This window comes from Rhinopithecus bieti, unplaced genomic scaffold (genome assembly GCF_001698545.2).
Source record: "Rhinopithecus bieti isolate Rb0 unplaced genomic scaffold, ASM169854v2 scaffold_11380, whole genome shotgun sequence".
Taxonomy (NCBI): domain Eukaryota; kingdom Metazoa; phylum Chordata; class Mammalia; order Primates; family Cercopithecidae; genus Rhinopithecus; species Rhinopithecus bieti.
In genome coordinates, this window is record NW_016807225.1 from 5,532,569 (window position 1) to 5,557,826 (window position 25,258).

Consider the following 25,258-nt stretch of genomic DNA (forward strand, 5'->3'; position numbering starts at 1 on the left):
TCAAACCTACATACATATTATTTTAGGAAGGATGAATCTCATCATCTTAGTTAACAAGAACCAGAATAGAGTGATAGTTCTGCTAATCCAGCCTCCTGGGTCTTGCAGTTGCATACAGCAGATGTTAAGAGGATAAGAGTTTATCCAGGAGTAAGACCATTCTGTGTGGCAGCTACCTCTGTCCACAGTGAGTGATCAGCTAATGCCATCAAGCTCATAAGCTGATAGGCCTTGTAATTACCATGCCAAAGAGGCTGCAAATATCCCTCTTTTCCCATTTTTACCTTATATTTAGTACTTTCTATTGTAGGAAGAAGGTGCTGCAAACACCATGGAGGTTGATCTGAAAATGCCATATTCCCAGAACTTTTTGTCTTGGGATACTTCTAAAATCCAATGACTGTATTTTTATATCTATATATAAAGTCCCCCATCCAGATGGGATATTCATCCAGAATATGTCAGATAGAGCCTGAAGGGTCTTTGGGTATCAAGAGCATATCTCTTAGATTCTCACTTGAATAGACTTACGCTATTTAAGAATGATGGTAACCTCATTCTTGGCAGTAGAGTGAATTAGACAAATTAACAAATTAGAGTTTCCAAAAGTCCTCCATGGTTCAGAGTGAAGAGCTGTGCGATTGCGCTTAGAGACCTATGCCACTTCCTCACAACCCCAGGAGTCTAGTCAATTTTTGGTAATTTACAACCATGGTCCCTCAGCCTGCCCTGAGTGCTGACAGCAGACTACTGCCTTTTGTACTCTGTGGGCTTCATGGACTCTAGGTGGCTATTTAGGTTAATAGGAAGTGATCTATCTGTGGAGTCAGGAGAGGCAGCTATGTAGGTTAATGGGAAGCAATCTATCTGTGGAATCAGAAAGACTGGATTCTTTATTTTCACAATTCAATAGCTTGTGATCTTGGGCAGGTCACTTAACCTCTTAATCTCATCCTAGGTAATTGACATTACCTATCTCATGCGGTTGCTGTAACATTTGAGTTACTGCATGGGACATGATTGAGTGCTATGTAGGTTTTATCTTAGTTTGAGTTCCCTTGAGAGCAAAGCCTGAGACAAAGATTTGGGTGAGAGAGTTTATCCGGGAGTGGTCCCCAAAAGCAGAAGTGAAGGAGCAGGGAGGGTAAGCAATGCAGAAAGAAACACCAATGTGAGTGTCCACTGTCAAGATTCCTGCTCTAAGCACTGCATAGGTGGGAGAGATGAAGGTGTTGCCGTAAATGCCTCCCAGAATTTCTGCTTAAAACATAGGAGGTTGGAGTATTTATTCATGGACTCCTTCCCCCTCCCCATTCTTTGACATTTACCCCTAGGGTATTCTCACCCTCACTCCCATTTCTTGGTTGCTCTTTCTTGCAGGCAGGGCAGGTACCCTAGTTTTAGAGAAGGCCCAAGGACTGGCCATGCTTGAAGTGGGGGACCATCAAACTTTGAGCTCACAATGACTGTCACCTGCTGCAGTGGCTGAAATCTGACATTGGCTGAGGGAATATGATGCCAGGCAGCATGTGATGCAAGGTCTGCTGCAAACACATACAAATAAAATGATATTTTTCATAGTCACTTTCATTTATAATATACACATTTAACTTTTTTTTTTTTTTTTTTTTTTGCTTTATTAATAGGTTCTGTATGGTAGGCCTGTACCCTGGTCTTACAAATATTAAAAGAAAAAGGCCAGGTTATACTCTTCATTATCCTCCTAGAATTAGATTTTCTGTTTCATAATTAGCAATAGTTTCCCATATCCTCCATACCCTTTACCCAGCCTCACCCTATTCCTCTTTCAGTCCTGAGACAGAACAATTCAGGGATGTAAACATGGAGAAACTGTGAGAACAAACCCGAGTGGAAGGATTTTTTCAGACAGGCTGACTAGAGTTTGAGTCCCACAGCTGCTGACCTTGACAGGTCCCAGAGCTTTGCTCTGCCTCTTGATTTGTAAAGCTAGGATGTAGTATATCAGCTGCATGCTACAAAACTAAATGAGACCACGTGTGCAGAGCAACTGGTAGTGCTTTATGCATGCTACTTTCATTCCCCTATCACTTCCCCAGAAAGCTGCATTTTCTTCTGGCCAGGAAGAATATATATTTAAAGGAAAATTAGTGACTTCACTTATATCCGCTGCCTGATATCTTTCAGTTCCAAATTTGTCTATTTCACTCTACTGCCAAGATCCTTCTGCTCCTCTTCCTTCTCCCCCTCTACCCTCCATAAATTTACTCTCCTTTAATTTATACATCCATTTCTATGTATTCACTTATTAATTCAATTATATGTATTTACTACTATATGGACTACTTTCCTGAATTGGTTGAATCTGTCCTATTACTAAAACACAGTTCGCAGCTCCCTTCAGCTCCCCTTCCATTTCTTCTCTCTCCCTCAACCCACCCACTCATTTGTTTATTTAATTTATTCAGTTTTATTTATTCGCTCACTAGTTTTTTTTCTAATACCTTGAGCACCTTCTTGGTGCAATGTACCATACTTAGTTGTTAGGGATTACAAAGGTAGCATATTCTACTTCAAAGGGCATATAAGCCAATTTTTTTTTTGAAAAAAACTACAGTACAAGGAATAGAGTGGCCATTTGCCAAATAAAAATTTTATTGAATTACTGAAGCAGTGAACTCTCAGCTGGGAGGGTCAGGAAAGGCTGAGAGGGACTGCTGCAGATAGAAAGGTTATAAAAGTAATAAAGGGAGACAAACGTAGCTGTATTTTGCCTTCCTTAATTCCTATTTAAAGCAAAATATTAATTAATATTAATGTAGTAGACCTTTCAATTCATAATTGGATATATATATTTTTCTGCATGCTAGGGCAAAAAGGTCAGTTCACAAGAAAACAGACTTAATTAGAAATGTATTAGGGAATGGTAGGGAGCAGGTCTTATGGCACATCCTGGTTAGAATCTCTTTAGCTCAATCACCTTTAGCTTCAAAATCTGTGACTTTAGTGCTAAACAGTAAGATCACACAATCAAACTCAAAAGCACTGTAATACCTAAAATCATTGTAAGAAATCTGATTTGTATTAATTATACCATTGGAAAAGTGAAGAAAGTTCCAGTATATTTTATAACGTTTTTAAAAAACGAGAGTAGAATCTATATCCACAAAGGGATCTTTCTGCCTGTCCCTGAGAAAATTGCCCTTATCTCTTGAAAAGTGGTTTCATGGAGAGAGATTATCATAAGAAAGCTTGAGCCTGTCCCCAGCTTATCACTGCTGAGCACTGCTGTAAATTTATGGCTTAAGGTAGAGGTTTGGGAATACATTGGGGACAATATTCTTTCTCATCTTTTGAGGAGTCATTTGTTTCTTTGGAGATATATCTTCCCCAGGTTCATTCCATTTCAAAATTGAGATGCTCCATTCTCTCAGCCAAGATGAACGGGTTCATTTTACACTGTGTTCACAATTTAGAGATGCTGTTGAATGGGCTGCCAGTGTTTGCTTTGTAATGTTAGAGGCACTCTTTGTTCTTAGTCTTAAGGCATGGGTTAGAGCACATAACAGAAACCATGCAGGAAAGACAAAAAGAAGAAAGAGAGGGAGGGAAGGAAGAAGGAAGGAAAAAAGGAAGGAAGTTAAAAAGGAAGAAAGGGAAGGAGGGAGGTGGGTGGGCAAATAGCAACATTCAACAATCCTGCATCATCAATAGATAGTGGTGGCCTGAGGTATAAATTAACACTATTCTAAGAAAAATCAGGCAAGCAGTGAACTTGGATTCACACGTCTCAGCAGCGGGAAGCTGCCAGGAGCTGGTTATCAAGTGTGACTCACAGGAGAGACACGATACCAGAAGTAACCTTCTCTGGCTAGTAGGATCAATCATGTCTTACTTTTTTCTGGAATCTTTCCCTTTTCAGTGAGGCTGTTTTCATCTACCCAGTTTGGCAGAACAAACCCTAGGAATCAACACTGATTTCTCTCTTTACTTCTCCTACTACCAATTCACCTCCCAAACCAATCTCCAAGTCCTGTTGACTCCACCTGTAAAATACATCCCAAATTTTACAACTTTCATTTCTACTGTCTCCTAGTTTTAGCCTAAATCATTTTCATCTCTTGTCTTTAACAGCTTCCTAATAGATCTCCTTGTTTCCATTATTTCACTTTTGATCGAATATACCTATAGCAACCAGAGTGATTTTCAAAACTTAATTGAGATTATATAATCTCCTTTCTTAAAACCTTCCAAGAGCTTCCAGTACGTGTTGAAGAGCTTTCAGGTTCTGTGCCATGTCATTAGGACTTCATGTGATCTGGACTCTGCCTACATCACCAGCTTTGCATGACTGGCTCCTGCCTAAATGCACCTTCTCAGAGAAGCTTTCTCTGATCGTCTCATTTAGTACCTTTCTACCCAACCAAGTGTTCAGCATAAGAGTAGAGAAGTCACCTCAAAGAGGTCTTTCTGGAACATTCTACAAAGTAGCCAATCCTCAATCCTCACTCCCCACCCCAACTACTTTTCATCATACTACCCTGTCTTATTTTAGATAGGGTTGACAGAACTCAACCCTATCTAAAATTATCTCATGTTCCTTAATTTGTGTATGGTCTATCAGATTTTCTCACCCCAAAGTAGACTGTAAACTGTGTAAGGCAGGACGCTTTCTGTCTTGTTTATCTTTTTAGCCTCCACAATGAGGATCAGAATGAGCATCAGAATGTGACCACTATGCCTGGTTGCCTTCTGGTACTCAATTAGCATTTGTGAAAGATATGAATAGATAGTCTTGCAAAACTTTGGCAGAGGTGAGTAACAGTACTCTATTAATACCCTGGGAGGCTGAAGCAGAGGATGAGGTGCAGAGAAAGGGGTGAGTAGTCCTTTGTTGAACTCGTTATATGTGTCAGTCTCAATGGTATGTTTGCTTATTAAAGCCTGATAAATATTGGTGGTGTTTTTAGTAGGTTTTAAGTAGAAGCAGGGGCTCATGGAGGGTGCTCAGACTAAATAGCTGGGTCGCTTGTCTTTCTCACACCTCCCTGGGAGACTTATCAGCAGAAGACTTCAAGAAAGCTCCCTACACCTTCCACACCTGTTGTAGGAGGTATGGCAGCTATTCCTGAGCCTTAAGTACTCCAGTAAGAATGAAATGATCTATTTGAGGTGTTTTGCCAAACTGGCTCTAAAATAATTATGATTTAAAATGTTTTCTCCAGTGAAAATGAACACTTTAAAACTAAGTTTGTAAAAACAAAACAAAACAAACAAAACACCTCCTCAAAGAAAACAACCAGAAGCTGAAATTTTGTGGACAGAACATAAAACGCCTTTTTCCTACTTCTCTGTCCTCCTCTTCTTCATTCAGTCCTGTTCTTTTTCCTTATCATCCCTGCTTTTACTTGTCTGATCTGTTTTGTCTGGGGACGATGCCTAATACAATGTGTGATGCTATGGGCTTAGTGAAATGCTTGTCACAGCTCAGCTAGCCTAGCCAAAGGTGCTTGTGGAAGCAAAGGTAAGTTTTCTTTTTTGATATATCTTTGGAGTCCTTCAAATCTAACACAGTCCATCACTTTGAGCATTTATTAACCATATCATTTAGATGTATAATTATATGCATCTTTCACTATGCCTTTCTAAAGGGGTAATTTTCACATGTTTTATGCATTGTAGAAATTTTGGTTCATGTGAAACACAGTTTGATGGGAAATCAAGTTACTGTTTCATTTCCCTCTTTGAATAAATGGAAACATGGTCAGGTAAAGCAAAGTGATTATGATAGAGATATCACCCCCTCCCTCCCCAACCTCCACCCAAGCAAAAAAGTTTCCAATGCTTCCCCATACATTTTTGGAAACAGAGCTTTGCGGCATATGGAAGGAATTTCTATTCCCTGAGTATGAGCAAAACCATCTGGTTTAGTTGGTTCGGTCAGGTCTTAGAAATACATTGACAAACCAAACACATGTATGTCAGGGGTAACTTGTAGTCTTGCTGCTATATTGCTCCTGGGGGGAATAACAAATTCATGTAATATGAACGTTTTTTTAGAAACCGTTTTTAAGAAAATTGAAATAAATTAAAAATAATTAAAATCCACAGTTTACCTTATGAAGGTGTGTGCCTTTAGTAATGCTCAAATACAGATTTTTAACATACACTCCGATTTTCTGTCTGCCAAAAGAGGGAAAAATCTGATAATATCTGAGTGTCATCTTCCTCCAAGCAATCAGCAATGCATTATCTCCTAATGTTTCTGTTTGATTTCATTATTGGTTCTGGCTTCTAAAAGAAGTAAGGGTTCCATAGGGTTATTGTAGGATAGGTCAAGAAAAACAATCTAGTCTTTGTATTTTGTCCATGATATCTTATTCTGTATCTTCCATTCAACAGAGAATTAGGTCATCTTCTGTGAAACAAAGCCTTACCTCAAAGAGATGGTGTTAGATGAGTTTTCAATAAGGATAGCTTGTGTGAGCATTTGGCTGGTCTTACCCAGGGCATTCATTAAAGGCTCTCTGTTCTACAACAGTAAACAATTCAACACTATTTTTACGAAGTTCTGCATCCCAGAAATCTTTTGCATCTTTATTCCAGGCATGAGTGTCATTACCTGGGAAATTCAACTGAGGAGTCTTAGGTAATTTATTAATAGTCTCTATTTAGATCCATCAGTGATAGTTTAAGCAGCCTCAAGGGAATCAAAGGATTTTTTTGTGATCAATATTTATTACTTAAACTATAAAAGAGGGAAAAATACATGTAATACATATATCTAATATGTACCCAGTTGCAGATCATAACTTTACTAGTTATAAAAATACAGGAAAGTTGATGGTTTTGAGATCTTCCTTAAGTTCCCATTAGTTTCATTTTAAATTTCAGTGTGTTCTTCTTTTTGTCTGAACTATCCTTTGCTTACGTGAAGAACTCTTTATATTCATTGTTTCACTGATGCTACTTCACTGGGTTTTTTGCTTGAACAGTCCAGAAAAAGTAATCCCTAGACCAGATCATCCTGAAACGTTCGTATATTTCAACCTTCCGCTTGTGTCTGCATCTTGCATTACTTATCAATTCACTTTTATTCTTGGGCTACTGATTAGGTTTGCTCCTCCTCTCTCTTTGCCTAGATTTCCTGCTGAGTTTAAATATCACTTTTCCTCTGTAGAATGACTTGACCTTTTGACTTGATTAAGGATAAATGTCATTGACTCTCCACTTCTGGAGGCCAGGAGTTTTACAAAATTCCACTGGGACTTACTTATTTATTGTTTGAAAATGAATATCAAATACCATTCCATGTCATATTGATGAGATAAGTATGAATCTTGTTTTTTCTACTCTAAGAATAATAAGAATTGTTGCGGTTGGAGGTATCAAATGTAACTAAATAGTAGGGCATGAGAAGCTTCAGTTTTGTGGGTTTTCTTTTTTTTTTTTTTTACATTTTATTCATTGGCCATCACATTCCAAAGTTTTACAGTCAAATGGACAGTTAAATGTTTGTGTTTGAATCTGACCACTGTGAATATCTCAAGGATAGCATAAGAGCTGACGGACCTCCAAACGTTAGCATCATTGGGCTGAAAGAAAGCTTGTTTTATAAAACTCTATAGGTAATGTGACACGAATGAAACAATGTTCCCAAACTACTATGTTTGTGTTAGTCTTTTCCCTTATCTTGTCCCCAATCATAAAAATTAAGCGATGTACAAAAATTGCCTAAAGAACAGATGCCACCTTATAGAAGATGTTTTAAATAGCCTGTACTTGTAGCAGTTCTGCCTTCATAGCTAATATTCTCCGTGTCTTTCTTTACTTTTTTCTTTCTTATTGAAGCATTTGCATGTAGAATAAAGAGGATAAAAACATAAAAAACCAAAGACAGATTTGTTTTTTCTGGGAACATCTGTTCTTTTTATAAAGTATTCACATTATGTGGTCCATTTTCTTTCAATGCCCTCACTGTTGGCTGTTGTGAAGGCAACTGTTAAATCAATCTTAGACCTGAACTTAATAAGATAATGAAGAGTGGTATCTAATCAGTTGAAAATGTAGGGAAATTCTGTTATAATACATACATTTTATGTAACATTGAGACAAACATATAAAGCAAGAGAAGCTGAGATGGAATCTAAAATGGTTTATTGTAGAGTTACTTTATTCCTAAGATTCATTGCTCTTATGGCATCACTCCCTAATTTTGAGGGCGTTTGGTCCTTTAGGTTTCCTTACTAAATGTTCAAGATTCTTGTCAATGTGGGTTGCACTTGAGCTTTGGGTGCATTCTGAAAATTATTAAATATAAATTATTTGCTGTGCACATTGTAATTAAAAGAAACTTTTTCACTTTGAAAGTCTGTTTATTTTTCAAGAGGAGAATTCCTCCAAACTTGAACTACTACCATAACTCTTATAACCAGCAGAAAATAGGAATACTAATTACTCAAAATTAAAAGGTGTAGTTTGAAATTACCTGGAGATTTATATTCCCCCATATAAAATATCTTCAGTCTTGAATGTATAGGAGGGAGGAGAGTAGCTAGTGACAGTTACGTAATAAAGCTTTCAAAATTACTTCGATAAATACATATTGACCCTAATTGATGGTTACCATAGAAACAGACCTATGTAGACATTGATTATTCAAGCACTCATTAAAGCTCCTACTATGCACTTGGCCCTGTGCTCAGTATATGTTGGAGCCAAGTATATGGTTTTCCAAACTATTTCACATATATCCATAGGGAAATATTAGCCACTTATATGCTGTATCTTTTTTTTTTTTTCCCTAGTCATTTTCAGGAATGGAGCTTTCCACATATAGATTGACTAATCCAAAAATATTTAATCAGCATCTTTCTTCATGAGCTCAGCTACCCTCCTAGAAAGAGCAAACTCGGTCTATCTTCTGCTTCTATATAATCTTCTTTGTCTTTTAAATTTATACTTCAGTTCAATAACGATATACATCCTAAAAGAATGTGACATTTTCTTCCTTTATTAACTGGATCGTTTTAATGCCTCTGTGTCTCTCTTGCCATCTTTTGCCCCTAAGCACAATTCCTGTTACCCCTGATTCTTTATAGGGTTCAGTTGAACATTAGCTTGAGCATCTGGAGCATGGATCTCTTGGGACAACTTGGTTTATTCCTCTATTTAGTGGCACTTTATATTAGTCATGCTTTTGTCCTGAAAAGTTTCAGTTTTGGAACTTTACATCATTTCAGCTTTTAGGTCTTTGGATCCTTTTGGAGGATGATGAACAATGGGAAAAGTCTGGGGGCCCTCATATTCCCTCCAGGAGCATTATTTATGATGGGGTTTAAAACTTGACATTATTACTATTGTAATGCTTACTATTGTGATTTCTATGGTTGCGAATCCTAGTAGAACCCTGTGTTAATGGAAATGTCAAGTTAAGGCAGTATGTGTTGCAAAGTCCTTTTCTCATCCTATTGGTGGATACTCTCTAAAAGCCAGACTGGTGTATAATGCCAAATGGCCAAATTATTCTAAAGAAAAAATATTACAGTAAATTTCCTATTATCTTAAAGAAATGCATCTGGATTCTAAGACTTTGAGAAATTAATGACTGCTAACTACAGCTTCCTGTAAATGATTGCTTACTGCCATTGGCATTTGAAAACCTTATATCTGAGATAAAGGAAGGCACAATTTTTTTCATTACTGTGCCATTATCCTTTATGTTTGAATTGAGACTTTTGCACATGGGGACTCCTACGGAGAATCCGTTGGATCGGTAAAATTCGAGTGGACTTTGGGTGGAATATAATTCCTTGAGTGCTGCTGGCTCATGTGCACCAGTGTGGTTTTGACAGCCCTGATGCATGAACAGTACTTTGAGAATTGATTCTAACTTTGGCACTTACTACCATCCTTAGGCAAAGGACCAGAGACCCTGTATGCAGGGCAGAAGCTCAATGACAATGAGTGGCACACCGTTCGGGTGGTGCGGAGAGGAAAAAGCCTTAAGTTAACCGTGGATGATGATGTGGCTGAGGGTGAGTATGGCGATGGTGAAATTTGTCTCTCTTTTCTCTCATGGTCCTCTCAGTCATTCAGTGAGTGAACAGTGTTTTGCAAAACCTTTTATTTTGCATAGTAGAAGTCACAAATCGTGTTTTCTGTAGACCAACTCAGGCAAGGCTAAGAAGGTCTTCTTCTGTATTTTACAATCCCTTTTCATCAATGTGCATTATGGAAATTACCTGCTAACTATAACTACATATTTATGGGTCTCTCTCCTTAGGCATAGAGTGTGTGTCTGGAGAACAGATGTAGGGTTCCACAGATCCTTTTATTATTCAGTCATTCAAAAATCACATGTCAATCATCCTCCCATATGCCAGTTCCTTCCATCAGTGAGTGAATCACTCTCTAGCAGAAGAGATGGACAAACCAGAAATTCAGAACATTACAGGTAAAGTACTAAAATAGTGCATGATACTTAGAAGGTGCTGAATGAGGTTTGGTTTAATTAATTACTTACTTAATCATTATTAATTATCTATTCTGCACCACACACCATTTTATAAGGCACTGAGAATACAGCAGTGAACAAACAAGCAAATCTTTGGCCTGATGGAATTTACATTTAGAAGGGTGAGGAATAAATTAATGAACCTATTCATATGGAAAGAAACATTCAGAGTTCCACACAATCAATAAGTATTTCGTAAGAGTCTGTTCTATGTCAGCAGCATGCTAGAATTGCAGAAGATAAAATGGCAACAGATGAGATTACCTGTTTCCTAAAATAATGAACCAATCAAGCAGAATACATAGGGTTCTGGTATTTGAAAATAGGACCAAAATATATAATGAGATTCTAATTTTGGTGGGTGAGATTATAATTTGTCAATCAGAAGATGGAATTACCCATTTGGGCTGGAGAAGTCAGAAGTGGTTTATAAAGGTAGATCTTCAGCCTGAATTTGATGGTGGATGTAATTGATGAAGGCTGAGGTACAAGAGAGAGACTATCATCAAGTGCCATTTTACATGCTATATCTTTTAAGTCTTCCCTCTCTGATATTCTAGAGCAGGACACATCTATGAAGCAGAATTCTTATCCATATGGGAAAGAAGACTTGGGGCAGCATAGGGTATTACATGTAACACTGCTGGCATCAGATGTGGGCCCTGACGTTAACTTGCAGGATATTAGGAAAGTTAACATTCCTGAGCCTTGTTAAATGCAGTCAGTGTCCTAAGCCATCTCGATGGTTTCTTCTGTGAATAAGACAGTCAGGGGCCCAGGGGGTCTAATACAATCATTGCCAATAAAATGTTTTATGCCTTTGGGATAGATACACTAAACCTCTTTTTCCTAATTTCCTCATTTTTAAAATTGAAATTCTGTTATTTCTATGGCCTTTTCCAGCCTGAATATTCTGTAATTTTGGATCTTATGATTTAACTTTATATTCATGAGCCTGAGTTTCTATACTTCTGGAATCAGGAAATATAGTAAGATACATATGTGCATGTGCAGGTGTGTGTGTGTAGAGACGGATAGCCTGTGTATTAAGGAAGAGCATCTAGGCACATATCTGGTGCCCAGTAGGCATTAGAAACTGTTAGCTGTGTTAAGCATATCAGCTTCTTTAATCATCTATCATTCACTATAGCCTTTAAAGGTAAGTGTTCTTAATGTCACTTACCTTTTACAGAAAGGAGGCGTGAAACTTTGAGGACGTTGTATAATTAAGCTCCAAATCCATGTTAGTGTGATTTCACAAAATCATTCCGCTTGCTGTACTTCAAAATCCATCATAAGAAAATAATTTATCTTACAATATGGGAAAAATATAATGGAACGGGTTGGAGTGAGGTGGGGAATGCATTCGCTTATTAAAGTCTCCTGAGAAACTTAGAGGAGGTAGACCACAACACTTGATCTCTCCCTCACAAAAACAAAGACAAACAGAACCACCACCACAATTATCCAAAACACTTCGATTACACACAGACATAACTTAGAAGTGGGAGGTGAAGTTCCTGGTCTACGTGCCTGAAGCATAAATTTGCATTCTGAAATGAACATTTTAAAAGAGATGTACAAATGGTTACACTAGGTAGCGCCCACAGCCAACCTGAATTAATTATTTAAGAACTGTATCAACTGGTGGTGCATCTGGATCCTGCAAAGGTACTGGTAATAAATCACACATCTCTTGCTCACTCCTCTGGGCTTGTCTCTGAAGGATGACGGGATTCACAGCCACTTCTAAAAAGCAGCCACTAGATGGCGACCTCACCCCATCTCTCCTGACAGTGAGTTCCTTTCATTTTCCCTGGAAAATAAATACTCCAAAAGTATAGTCATAGAAAAGGACAGAGCTGAGGGTACTGTAATGTGTTTATCTCAGTCATTATTCTTTTATGAAAACTTTGGAATAAAGGTATTTGTAAATCGCACTTTCTTTTACCACTAATAATTAAAAAGCAGGGCTAAGTCACGAAATGCCGTTATCCAGTAATTTGATTTTTTGAAATTAATGAAGCTCTTTCATTTTCAGACATGTCCCCTCCCCCACCCCCTGAACTTCACTGCTGGCGGAAGAAAGCAGCCAGAAGGATAAAGAAATTTGAGAGAGAAAAAGGGCTGTTTTGCTTATGAGTTACAATCTTGGATTGCTTTTTACAGTGATAAGGGGTTGGGAAATTTTAATTTTAGTTCACAGAAGTCATAAAATCAGGCAATGAAACTAAAATACCCACAGTCCTCAAGTTATTAAGTAGTATCTCATTGGCTTATTTAGTAATCCCTTTAATGTTCTCTAAGACCCCCCAGTGTGTTCAATTTCAACTAATTTATAGAAATGATGCAAAGAATAGGTCTGACTCACAAGAAATCAAAAACAAGGATAGAAATATTCCTCAACCTTGTGTTTATCATTTATTGTAATGTGATTGTATTCTTGGAAAAGCATTAAGTTTGGTTGACAGTTAATAATAATGGATTGATCTATGTCTCTATTATTAAGAATACATTACTATACCAAGCATAACTTGAGTTGTACTCCTCAGAATTGGGGCCTAATGCTGCATGAACTGCCTCCTCTGCCTAGAACTTCTTGCTAGTACAAAAACTTACCCTTACTAATACAAAAAATTGACTACACTGGTTTTTGTTGACTTTCCCCGTCTTTATCTACATAGCATATATAGCACCAAGCTGTAAAAGTCATTTTGCAAATTTTCCATGTAAAATGTATTTCTTATAGTAATTTTTAAGAACTTGATAAAACAGGATTGAGGAGTGTTAGGTCAAACAAAATGAAATGGAGTTCTTTATTGCAAGGCTTATTAGGAGACTTTAATAAGCTAATGTACATTGCAAATCATTGATAAGTATGCAGTATTTGCTAATTTTTTGGGGGGTTCCAGAAACTTTTTTTAATAAAGCATTTTATACCACACTTACACACTTTTAAAAATTGCTGCTATTATGGAGAAAGGGATGTGGGACCAGTAGAGTTAGGGAATTGTGAGCAAAATATGAAGATTCTTTACTGGTACTCTACAAGCTTTCGTTTTCTTAACTTCTCTCCTCATGTTCTGAGAGCCACGAGAGGTCAGTTTGCTTCCTCTCAGCATTTCCTATTATGATTCTTTTTTGCTGAGCTCTTAGTTTTGGCCGGAACCTCATGTGTAGAAATAGTGAGGACCCAATCCTTGACCCCAAAGCAAATGTCTCAAACACAAGCCCCTCCCCTGGGAGTTAGGAAAGCTAGTTGTGCTCAGACCCCTCTGGTAGCCACTGTGGGACATACAGAAGATACAAGAGGTGGCCTCTACTTAAAAAGAGCCCACATTCTCACCAAAAAAAAAAAAAAAGAGAAAAATAATAAGTGAAATGACCAGAACCTGATTCAATCATTTCAGAGGAAAGGAGGGAAATGAATGTGACATAATTAGCAGTAGCGCACAGTTTAAGCTATTAAGTACTTCACATGAATTGATACGTTTAACCCTGCTAACTTCATGCCTGTTTTACAGATGGGAATCTGAGGTATAGAAAAATCCAATAACTCCCCCAAGGTAACCCAGTGAAGAAGTCTTGGAGGCAGAAGGCAAAGTCAGGCAGTACAGCCCTGGACTCTCCATGCTCATCCACTAGATGCTGTTGCTTCATAGGAATAGGAAGCTACAGCTTGAACCTGGCCAGAATTTTCCATAAGTATACGTCCTTCATCACTCTAAGAGCTGGTTTGTGGACTGCTTGTTGGCCATCGTGAAATATGGAAGTGAATGTGTGACAAAGAGGCAAGGCAACATTGCTGCTTTAGGGAAGGTGCTGGATATATTACCCATGAATTAGATGGAGTGACATTCTGATACTGGGCCATAGGGAAGAAATAAGAACTCCTTACAACAGCTTCTGCATGGAAATTTCACCAGTTAAATTCTACCTACTGCTTTTCTTGGGCAACGATGTGAGGAATAAGTCAAACCTTTTTTCCAAAGACAGTTCATTGTACTAATAAAGATATGGGCTTTGGAATTAGCAGACCTGAGTTCAATGTAGGGGTCTACCATTTACCACCTGTGTGAATCTTGATCAAACTGCTTAACCTCTACAAGATAAATGCCCTAACCTCTAAAGCAAGAGAAAGATACTTATCTACAATTTTATTGTGATAATGACATTTCATAGTGATTATGCAGTGTTTAGCACAGTGCCTGCCTTATATGGAATTTTCAGTAGTCTTGGTTTTGCCTTGTTATCTTTCTCCCCAGTTACTTCTCTTTCCCCTGAAGTTTGAAGGAAGCTGCTGTGAGGTATGAATATATTTGCCCCTTAAATGGAAAGGAGGTTCAGTTTGCAGACAGTATTCAGAGGAGATGAGTGAAAGGTTTCTGTCACTACTATTGATTAAATTACACACAGATTTTAAAAAAGGTATTTTGTTAATTTGGCACAGGTTTCAAACTTTCTGCAATCGCTCATGCTTTGCCCAGGTGCAATAATATACTTATTTTTTGAAGTCTCCATCAACAAAGGAATAAGTTCCTTTAGCACACAGTGAAGCCAATTTATTATTTATTTATTTATTTATTTATTTATTTATTTCCCAGATGGAGTCTCGCTTTGTTGCCCAGGCTGGAGTGCAGTGGCATGATCTCAGCTCACTGCAAGCTGTGCCTCCCAGGTTCAAGCAATTCTCCTGCCTCTGCCTCCCAAGTAGCTGGGCGCGTGCCACCATGCCAGGCTAATTTTTTTGTAGTTTTAATAGAGACAGTGTTTTACCATGTTAGCCAGGAAGGTCTCGATCTCCTGACCTCATGATCCACCTGCCTCGACCTCCCAAGCAAATTCCTTTTCTAATTTGATTCCACATGGCCTTCTCCCCATCCCCTAGCCAACTCTTAGTTGCAGCTTCTGTGTGAGTCATCGTGAACTCTCAGTTTGTGTTCCTGGGCTAAGCTCTTAAATCCATCATTAACTTTACTTCGTATACTTATCCACATCCACGCTCAGTCTCTCTGCTATCTCCTGTCTCATTAAACACTTTTTTTTGCTGTAAAAAATTAATTTTCTAGTGAGCAGAATTTCCCAAACCCTCAATCCTGGAGGTCAATTCATCCAGAATTTCTCTGAAAGATCTCAACTTGACTTTAAAATTGTGTCTTCAGATTCCTTTTGGAACCCAAATCTTCACCAGAGATTCCCCATTCTCACTTCTTAGTTCTCATCTTAGATTTTTTTTTCTTCTTTGTAAAATAAGAATTAGCATGACTAGCAACATCATCATAGTTCAGTTTCTCTGTTTCCATGGCTATTGACTATGACTCCCCATCCCCATCATTTTCCAGCCCAGCTCCCCTTCCTGGTAGGAGTAGCTATAGCCAATTTAACAGTAGATGTTTCTTTCAGTCACTTTATTAATTTAGAGCATGTGAATTTAGGTTATCTTGCTTTGCATTTTCACAACCAGTCTGATTTTTAACACTAAGCAATTTTATTTCCTAGTTATTTGTTAGCAGATTTATGTTGCATTTTGATATTTATATTTAAGTTAACCAACATCTTTTCTTCTTATATTAAGCGAGTGATTTGTCACTAGTTGTCAAAACACCACATAGAAGCTCATAATACGTAAATCTAATTTTTGTTCTTATAGGGAATATGAGAAATTTTATTTTTATACTTTAGAGACAGTGTCTTGCTGCGTTACCTAGGCTGGAGTGCAGCCTCAAACTCCTGGGCTCCAGTGATCCTCCTACCTTAGCCTCCTGAGTAGCTAGCACTATAGGTACACACCTCTATGCCTGGCTAATATTTTCTTTTAATTTGTAGAGACTAGGTCTTGCTATGTTGCCCTGGCTGGTCTTGAACTCCTAGCCTCAAGCAATCTTTCTGTCTCAGCCTCCCAAAGTGCTGGGTTTACAGGCATGAGCCACTGTCTCCAGCCAATTCTTTAAATTAGGTCTGAGTTTTTTCCCAAAGAGATAAAACCAATATTGGGCACTTAAGGGTATGGTCTGGTTTAGTCTCCCGGACATTAAAGTTTAAGAGACCTAAGGAAATACAGTCCTCCGTTTTTTTGTCACTGGAATTCTGAGCCAATAGAGAAAATATTGCAATGAGGGTGGAAGGCAAATATCATTTTAATTAGTAATAACACACATTAATATTATTGCTTATACCCACTGAACTTCAGAATTAGACAGAATTGCCCACTTGAATAGTAAGTAGTTCAGAACTGGGCAGGCATCCTTTGTGGAAAAAAGGATTGCTCCTGTAACACCCATTCTATGGATGCATGCAGTAGAATGGACATTTCTGAAGGCAGCTTGCTCCAGCAAAGAGAAAGAGGAGATGTCAGGGGCTGAACTAAGCATACACAGCTTATCTTTGCAGATTACCCTTAATATTTCTGATTATGTCACTTCTTCAGGAAAGTTGTTAAAGGAAAATAAAGACATGCTATCAGTCTTGCTAGTGGAGTTTCTTCAATGTAGAAGGTAACAAGAAGAGAGGACAGGAAGAAAGAATTCCCCTCTAATGCTTGGCAGTAGAACATGCTTTGTTATGTTTTAACATGATTTTTCTGTATAAATGTTGAGGAAGCCAGTTTCTACTTTGGCCACATTAATGATGTTGTTCTTTATTTTGTTGTTAAAATTTCCAGTCTCTTTGTATTTATTTCAAGCCCCCCTTTCCCCCTCTACCCTAGTCACTCACCACTTCTAAGTAAAATAGGTAATGAAAGTTCTAAATAGTTTGTTTGTATTAGCTGAAGATACTTCCCTTGTGAATGTCAGAAACCCAACTCAAATGCTTTCAGCATGAAAGGGAGTCTATTGCCACACAGTTTGAAAAAGTCCAGAAGTGCCTCGCTTGATCCAGAGTCTCAAAGGACAGCACATATGTTATTTGTGCTGATTCTCTTCGTTTTGTAATTGTCTTCTGGGTTGCTAGTCCTCTGATCCCTCTGATTATCTTACAGCCTCCAGAAACTCGAAGCTTTCTTCTTACCCCTCCAGCAATCCTTGCTTGCGAGAGCTCTGGACCTGAACGTGGCTGGGCTGGCTTGAGTTGTTGCCAGTTCTAAGGGTGGTGCTTAGATCAGCCACAAGAGAATCACCTTGGAGTTTGTTAGAAATGCAAATTCTCAGTCCTTACTCCAGACTTTTGAATTCTAAGCTCTGAGGGTCTAAGCCCCACAGGTGATTCTGATATACCCTAAAGTGTGATGACCAGTTTTTTAGTCTGTAGTCCAAAGTCTGTGATGGTTAGAGGGGTAAAATACGTTGAGTGGTCTAGGCTGAGTAGCTTGATTAGGGTCAACTTCATCCAGTCCAGGTGGTTGAAAGGTCAAGAGGGGTGGGTAGCTTCCTAAATAAAAAAATTACATTTTATTATAAGATAAAGTAACAGTTGCTGGGCAGGTGAAGTCAACTGATATTCTATCATAGAACCCTTCCCACAAGTACTAGGTGGTGAGTTATGAGAAAAAAGTACTTGGTAGTGAATGCCCAAGACTTGTTTGCTGTGTCTTTACAAGGGTCAGAGCAAAAAGGCTTCTCTTCTTATAGTGTGTATTAGTGTCCAGTGATTCTCCTGAATGGAGAATACCAATAATTTTATCCTTTAGCCTGGGTTACTCATGACCTCATATTTCCCCTTACATGATAAGCTGTGCTGAGCAACTGTGTGAGAGCATGGGATTCAGGACATGTAATTTGGGCAACACTAGTCCTCAGTGCCCTGACTGAGGCCAAGTAAGGTATCTACCATATTGAATATTTGATTTTCTGGAACTCACCCAAGAAAACTGAATATTCTGTGTGGAAACGAGTTATACCCAAAAAATATACTTGAGGGTGCTGTGCTGAATGATGGCAACTTTTTCTGTTTGTACCTCATTTACAATTTCCACAGGTACAATGGTGGGAGACCATACCCGTTTGGAGTTCCACAACATTGAAACGGGAATCATGACTGAGAAACGTTACATCTCCGTTGTCCCCTCCAGCTTCATTGGCCATCTGCAGAGCCTCATGTTTAATGGCCTTCTCTACATTGACTTGTGCAAAAATGGTGACATTGATTATTGTGAGCTGAAGGCTCGTTTTGGACTGAGAAACATCATTGCCGACCCTGTCACCTTTAAGACCAAGAGCAGCTACCTGAGCCTCGCCACCCTTCAGGCTTATACCTCCATGCACCTCTTCTTCCAGTTCAAGACCACCTCACCAGATGGCTTCATTCTCTTCAATAGTGGTGATGGCAATGACTTCATTGCCGTTGAGCTTGTAAAGGGGTAAGTAGAAGGGATCATGACTTATGTTGGACACCTTTAATCTGCTGAAGCTCTACATAAAATATAGGCATAAAAAAAACTTGTCTATTCTACTCCCTACCCTCCATTCCTGACATTCCAGCATCTTCCTTGATTAAATAGATCCGTAAAATTAATAGGTCTGAAAAGGAGAGAGACTCATGCTTTAATTTAAAGGTCTTCCACAAACTCAACACTAACAGACTTTTTACTATGCAATCTAACCCTTTAAAACTATAGAAGAAAAGCTTATTTTTGCAAAAGAGAACTTTGATTTGTGTTGCATCTAATCCTTGAGTATTGCTAACCACAACCACCCAATTTATAACAAAAGATGAAACATAGATATTTTTAATCCTACCATTAGCCCATATATGCAAGTTTTTAGAAGTTGCCCTTTCTTCAAGACATTTTACTACCATGTATTAGAAAACAGTCAAAACAAAACAAAAACAGATTAATGGTTGACTATGAACTTAAAGGTCACCCCCTTATGTTTTGTAGTGTACAACCTGTGCTACTTTGACTCTGCAGAGTATTACTAGGTAGTGTTAATGAAACGGACTCGATGAGTATGGAATTAAAGTGAAGCATGAAAGAATAAAATCTGATTATTCTTGTAATCTCATATCAATATTTAAATTATTCTTGCATTATGCCAGTTTAGCACGGGGGATTTGAAGCCCCCTGTCAGTTACACACCACTTCAGGGATTTTCCAATTATTGGGTGTTTCTTTTTTTTTTTTTTTTTTTTCCCTCTCCCTAGGTATATACACTATGTTTTTGACCTCGGAAATGGTCCCAATGTGATCAAAGGCAACAGTGATCGCCCCCTGAATGACAACCAGTGGCACAATGTCGTCATCACTCGGGACAATAGTAACACTCATAGCCTGAAAGTGGACACCAAAGTGGTCACTCAGGTTATCAATGGTGCCAAAAACCTGGATTTGAAAGGTAAACCCTGTAAAGAAGTTTAGTTTTTAATAGAGCTTTTCTTACAATAGATAGACTGTTTCCAGAGGCAAACCACATGTTCAGAGTGCCATGTGTTTTTGATACATCATCCATATCCTGTTTTAACAATGTTGAATTATTCTGTAATGCAATTTATTCTGTTTTCACTTAGACGACTCATCAAGGAGTGGTTCATTTTCTCTGATAACCTCAGGAATGTCATGCTGTGGGGGCTGAGTGGTGACAGGATAATTGTCAAAGTGTGGGAGGGGCCGTAATACAGAGGAAGGAATATAGGCTTTGGAATTCCAGCTGAATCATTTAATGTCTGGTGTCATGGGTAAAATGTCTTCGCCCTTGTTCAGCTTACATTTACTTTTCTTTGCAAAATGAAGATGATAATTGCTAGTTTCTGTGTAGATTGTTAGAAGTTTTGATGGAATGTCTGTAAAACCCTCAGCATATTACTGGTAACAAGCACATAAAAAGCACTCAATAAATGCTTGCTTTGTTGACAGTATTGTTAATCTTTACTCCATCTATGATGATTAAATTTTTGAGATGATATATGTAAAATGAATGACACGTAATAAATGTTGGTTTCCTTTTTTTGCAGGATAGAAACTCTGGTGCTTATCTCATTTATGCTGTTTTCCCCCCAGCTCTCTTATCCCTTATCTGATGAATTATCTCAAGTGTATCAAACTAGTTGACATGATCAACACATCCTTTACTCATTCTCTTTTGCTACTGACTTTCCTTTCCAGGTGATCTCTACATGGCTGGTCTGGCCCAAGGCATGTACAGCAATCTCCCAAAGCTTGTGGCCTCTCGAGATGGCTTTCAGGGCTGTCTGGCATCAGTGGACTTGAATGGACGCCTACCGGACCTCATCAATGATGCCCTTCATCGGAGCGGACAGATCGAGCGTGGCTGTGAAGGTACAACCTGTTTTATTTCTTGTTAAGCTACAGCCTTGTTGCAAGCACCAACCCTCTTTGCTGCCTCTGCCAGTGCCTCCTTCCTCAGTTGACCAGTCCTGTCTCATTCTCATTTGCCCTGTGACATTGCATCACCATCAGTGTCCTCTTGTCACTGGGTTAGTATGTCAAGACATGTGCCACAGGCTCCAGGAATGTACTTTGGCAGATGTTTTCTGAGTATCACATACTTGCAATAAAAATAATAAAAACCAAAACTTCCCTGGCATTGGCATCAGGCTTCTTCCAGTGTGTACTTGGCTTCCAGAATGGCTGAAAGAGCACTGGAACCTTTTATTTATACTTTAATACATGATGAGGGGAAACCAGAGATTTTATGTAGGTGTCACTAATTAATAAAATGTTTCTTATTTTGGCTGGTAGTGATGGCATTATTTAATGCAAATCTAGTAGGTGATAGGAAAATGATGTCCAAATGCCATGATGATGGAAGGGAACTAACATTTATTAAGTACTTACTAGTTATCAGGCATTGTTAGGCAGTTCTTTAGTGTGGTATAATGGAACATTATGGGCTTTGATGTTAGAAAGACCTGAATTCAGCTCCAAGTAGTAGCTCTTGTTAGCTATGTGACATTTGGAAGGTGATGTAACTTCTCTAGGCTATATCTTTCTTAACTGTAAAACAGGGCAATAAAACTTACCCTGAATGTAAGGAAATCAGAAATACATATAAAATGCCTGATATGTGGTAGGTACTCTATAAATGGTAGGATTATTGTTTACAAATAGTATTTTATGTCAAACATCTAATAATACTGCATGTCTGCCCATGCAGCACAACAAACCATGCTCAGCCTGTTCCTGTAGATGATCTCTTGAGATGTTAAGTGAATTTTACAGGTCTTCCTGAATCCAACAATTCTTTGCAGTGTAAACAATCTAGTTTTAACCAGCAGATGGCAGAAGTGAACACATTCAGCCTTCCCTAGTAGCCTTGGGTTGGCTGAAAACGTGACTCTTAACCTCACTTGAAAGGCAAAGAAGTTGCCTGACGGAGGATCTATGTAATTATTTCCTTTTTTTCTTTTTGAGCCCTTTGGTTGAGCCTTATGGTCCTGTGTTTGTGCAATATATTGTGTTTCCTTGTATCAGTTGTTAATTTACCACATCAAATCTGTTCATTCCTCTTCTGTGTTCAACTTCATGTATCGCTTCTGTTCTTAAACAGCTTCCATCTGGGTTCACTCATTGTCATAAAGCACACTTTTATAAAAGCTTCCTGTCAGCTTATCAGGCTGACTTGATGTTATGGAAATTGTTTCCCTTTGCCTGAGAGTTATTTTTGTGTTTTGCGCTAGTAATAGGAGTATTCATTCCTATAACGCACTCCATTTTTCCTTTATCCAGAAATATTTCTTAAATTCTCTTGGCCAAATATAGTGTTTGTAGTATGTAGTGTGTGTGTGTGTGTGTGTGTGTGTGTGTGTGTAAAGTGACAGGAGGTTGGGAATCACTAAGCCCTTAAAGCAGCCATTTTGCTCCTAGAAATGAACAATTTCATTCAATCAAGGATTTTTGTCTCCTTGGCTTGCTTTTAGTTCTTTTGTGTATTAAAGGGCAATCCTGGGATAGATGTAGCATTTGGAATTAAATTGAATATAGTAGTTTAGAAGATTGTGGAATGGCAGTAATTCCATTTATCCTGGAATAATTAATCATATGAAGTCAAATCACAATATAAGAGCACATATTAGAAAGCATGAGATACTGGTCAAATGTTACATTTTTTTTATCATGCCATCAATTCTTCAGATTTAAAAGTTAACAGGAATCATCCATTTAACTCTATGTAAAGGCCCAATAGATATATGTAACACATGCAATTATAAATTTCCTAGTAGCTACATTTTAAAAAGGTATAAAGTAACAGGTCAAATTTATTTCAATTTTGTATTTTATTCAACTTAACGAAATATATCCAAAATATTATTTCAGAATGTAATCAAGATAAAATTATCAATATTTCACACTTTTTTTTTTCATATTAAGCTTCTAAACTTGAGTGTGCATTTTATACTTGCAGCACACCTCAACCCATTTAAAGTGCTCAATACACATGTCAATGGCTGCTGTATTGGTAGTACAGGTATACAGAATATAAAAAGGTGTAAAATAAAGCTATAGTATTGGATTAAAAGGAGGTCTAAGCTTTATAAAAGGGTACTAAAACATATAATATAAAGGGAAAATGACTTCACTTAAGAGAGTTTTAAGAGAAGCAGTAAGAGCATCAGCATCAGCAAAAAGAAATTACATAACGAGTTGGGGAAAATGTCCCTATCCCTACATACAGCTCTATGTGCAGTTTGGCATTACTCATCACATGCATTACAGAGGGCTCCGACCTTCCTCTGAGTATGGTTGATTGTTCAAGACCGGATATTGTGGCTTGATGGCTCCACCATCTGAATATGGTGAGTCCCATGAGCCTAATAGCACTGCACTCTATTGCCATGGAGATAATTATAATGGTTACTCACTGAGCATTATGCCTACCCCGCTGGGTGGGATGAAGTGGAGGGTGAGTGCTGAGGGAAGAAAGTCCTTGTTGATTGTACACAAATGACTTGGATAATTAGCCTAAGTGGCCAGGAAAAATGGCCCAAAGCGAGTTAAGGCATAAATTACTGTCACTGGAAGTTTGTACCACTGTGAATAAGCCCTTGCAAGAGATCCCAGGAGCATTTTAGGGTTCTGTGTAAGATGGTGGGGAGGTAAAGGAAGAGTGCAAAACACTGGAGAGGCTGCAAAAAGGCATGATTTGTATCCTGAATCTCCTGTGTAGAGCATGAGACCCCCAAGAAGGTCTTTGAGTGTTAGGTAGTATGAGGACCACAGGAAACAGAACACATTTCTTAATTTATCATTTCTTTTGTATAGAATAGTAAACAAGTAGGGGATGAGGTTTTATAACTAAGAACTAAGACCAGGATCTCCTCAAGATGTGTTTTATTCTAGCAAATCTAGAATACACAGATAAACATATATATATATACACACACACACACAGAGATAGATAAATATCTGTATCTATCTACATTTAATATATGTTTCCATCAAAGTCATTGATAATGACAGTTTAAGATCCCTAGGTAGTAAATGTATTACCTTCCCTATTATATCAGACACATGATAGCAGGTAAAATAAAAGGTGAAAGAGTCCAAAATTATTTTTATTTATTTTATTTATTGATTGACTGATTGATTGAGATGGAGTTTTGCTCTTATTACCCAGGCTGGAGTGCAGTGGCGTGATCTTGGCTCACTGCAACCTCTACCTCCCAGCTTCAAGTGATTCTCCTGCCTCAGCCTCCCGAGTAGCTGGGATTACAGGTGCCCACCACCATACCCGGCTATTTTTTGTATTTTTAGTAGAGATGGGGTTTTACCATGTTGGCCAGGCTGGTCTCGAGCTTTTGACCTCAGGTGATCCACCCGCCTCGGCCTCCCAAAGTGCTAGCAAAATTATTTAAAAACATACTAATTTACTACTCTTCAACTCTCAAGCGTGAGTAGCAAAAAGGAAAAAAATCTTGAAACGAGTATTTGATTTTATGTCTCTGATAGATGCAAAATGTGTAATTTAGATATGAAGTACAATTTCTGGGCAACTCCTAGTCAACATTTAGTTGTAACTTGATGCCTCTCAATTTAAGCTAGGGTTTTTGTTTTTTGTTTTTTTTAATCATACCTGATTTAATACTTTACTGGTAAATGTATCTTCCTATATTGAGGCCAACTTTGCTGCAGAGGCCAAGGCATGATCAGCTAGAAATGTGGTTTAACAACTGCAGATGATAAACATCTGAAAGAAATACACGTGCTTTGTTTTGAAACTGGCATGAATAAATAAAAATGACATTAATCTGGTGCTCTTTTGCCCACAGCTATTTGGGTTTGGATATATTTTTAAAATTAAACAAATTGAGATTTTTGGTGTTCCCAAATCACCATGATCCAAATGTCTAATTCTAGTGCCAAATTCCTGGGTGGCATTTGCAAGAGGGCACAAGGGGTACACTCAAGTGACTCTTCCATGCTCAGCTCCTAATGTTTAGAATTATTTCTGTGGGCTCCATCTGATTGCACACACGTGTCTTTCAGTCTGACCATGCACTCCCCGAGGTTGGCTGTGTGGGTGTGAGAAGGCTCTTGTTGCCTGTTGCCTGTGCTTTGTCAAGTCTGATGCGCCTCTGCCCTGCTCTGCTGACTTGGCTCTGAGGAGGCCGGCTCTGTCCCTGGTCTGTGCGTCCCCCCTGCCCCACTCCCCAACCCCGTCTTTGCTGTCTCTGTTGAACCTGTAGAGCATTTCAATTGTCTGTCTGAGTGATGTTGGTTATGGAGATTGCGTTTTCATTTCTGTAATGTTATCCTGGTTTATTCTACCTCTTACTAACCTCTGGTTATTGTTTTCGCTTTTTCTGTTCTTTTGCTAACAAAGTTGCGTTGACCAAAGCTGACCTGCAAGGTAGAGAAGGTTATTGTTC

General features: G+C 38.3%; 1 protein-coding gene across 1 annotated transcript in view; it reads left to right on the forward strand.

Moving 5' to 3' along the window:
* LOC108534983 (neurexin-3) overlaps window positions 1–25,258 on the forward strand; it is a 766,104-nt gene that overhangs the window by 724,923 nt on the left and 15,923 nt on the right. Inside the window, exons 10-13 of the mRNA XM_017880661.1 lie at window positions 9,897–10,016; window positions 18,410–18,791; window positions 19,577–19,767; window positions 20,535–20,708. Coding sequence (XP_017736150.1) covers window positions 9,897–10,016; window positions 18,410–18,791; window positions 19,577–19,767; window positions 20,535–20,708 — 867 coding nt within the window. The remainder of the gene's footprint in view (window positions 1–9,896; window positions 10,017–18,409; window positions 18,792–19,576; window positions 19,768–20,534; window positions 20,709–25,258) is intronic.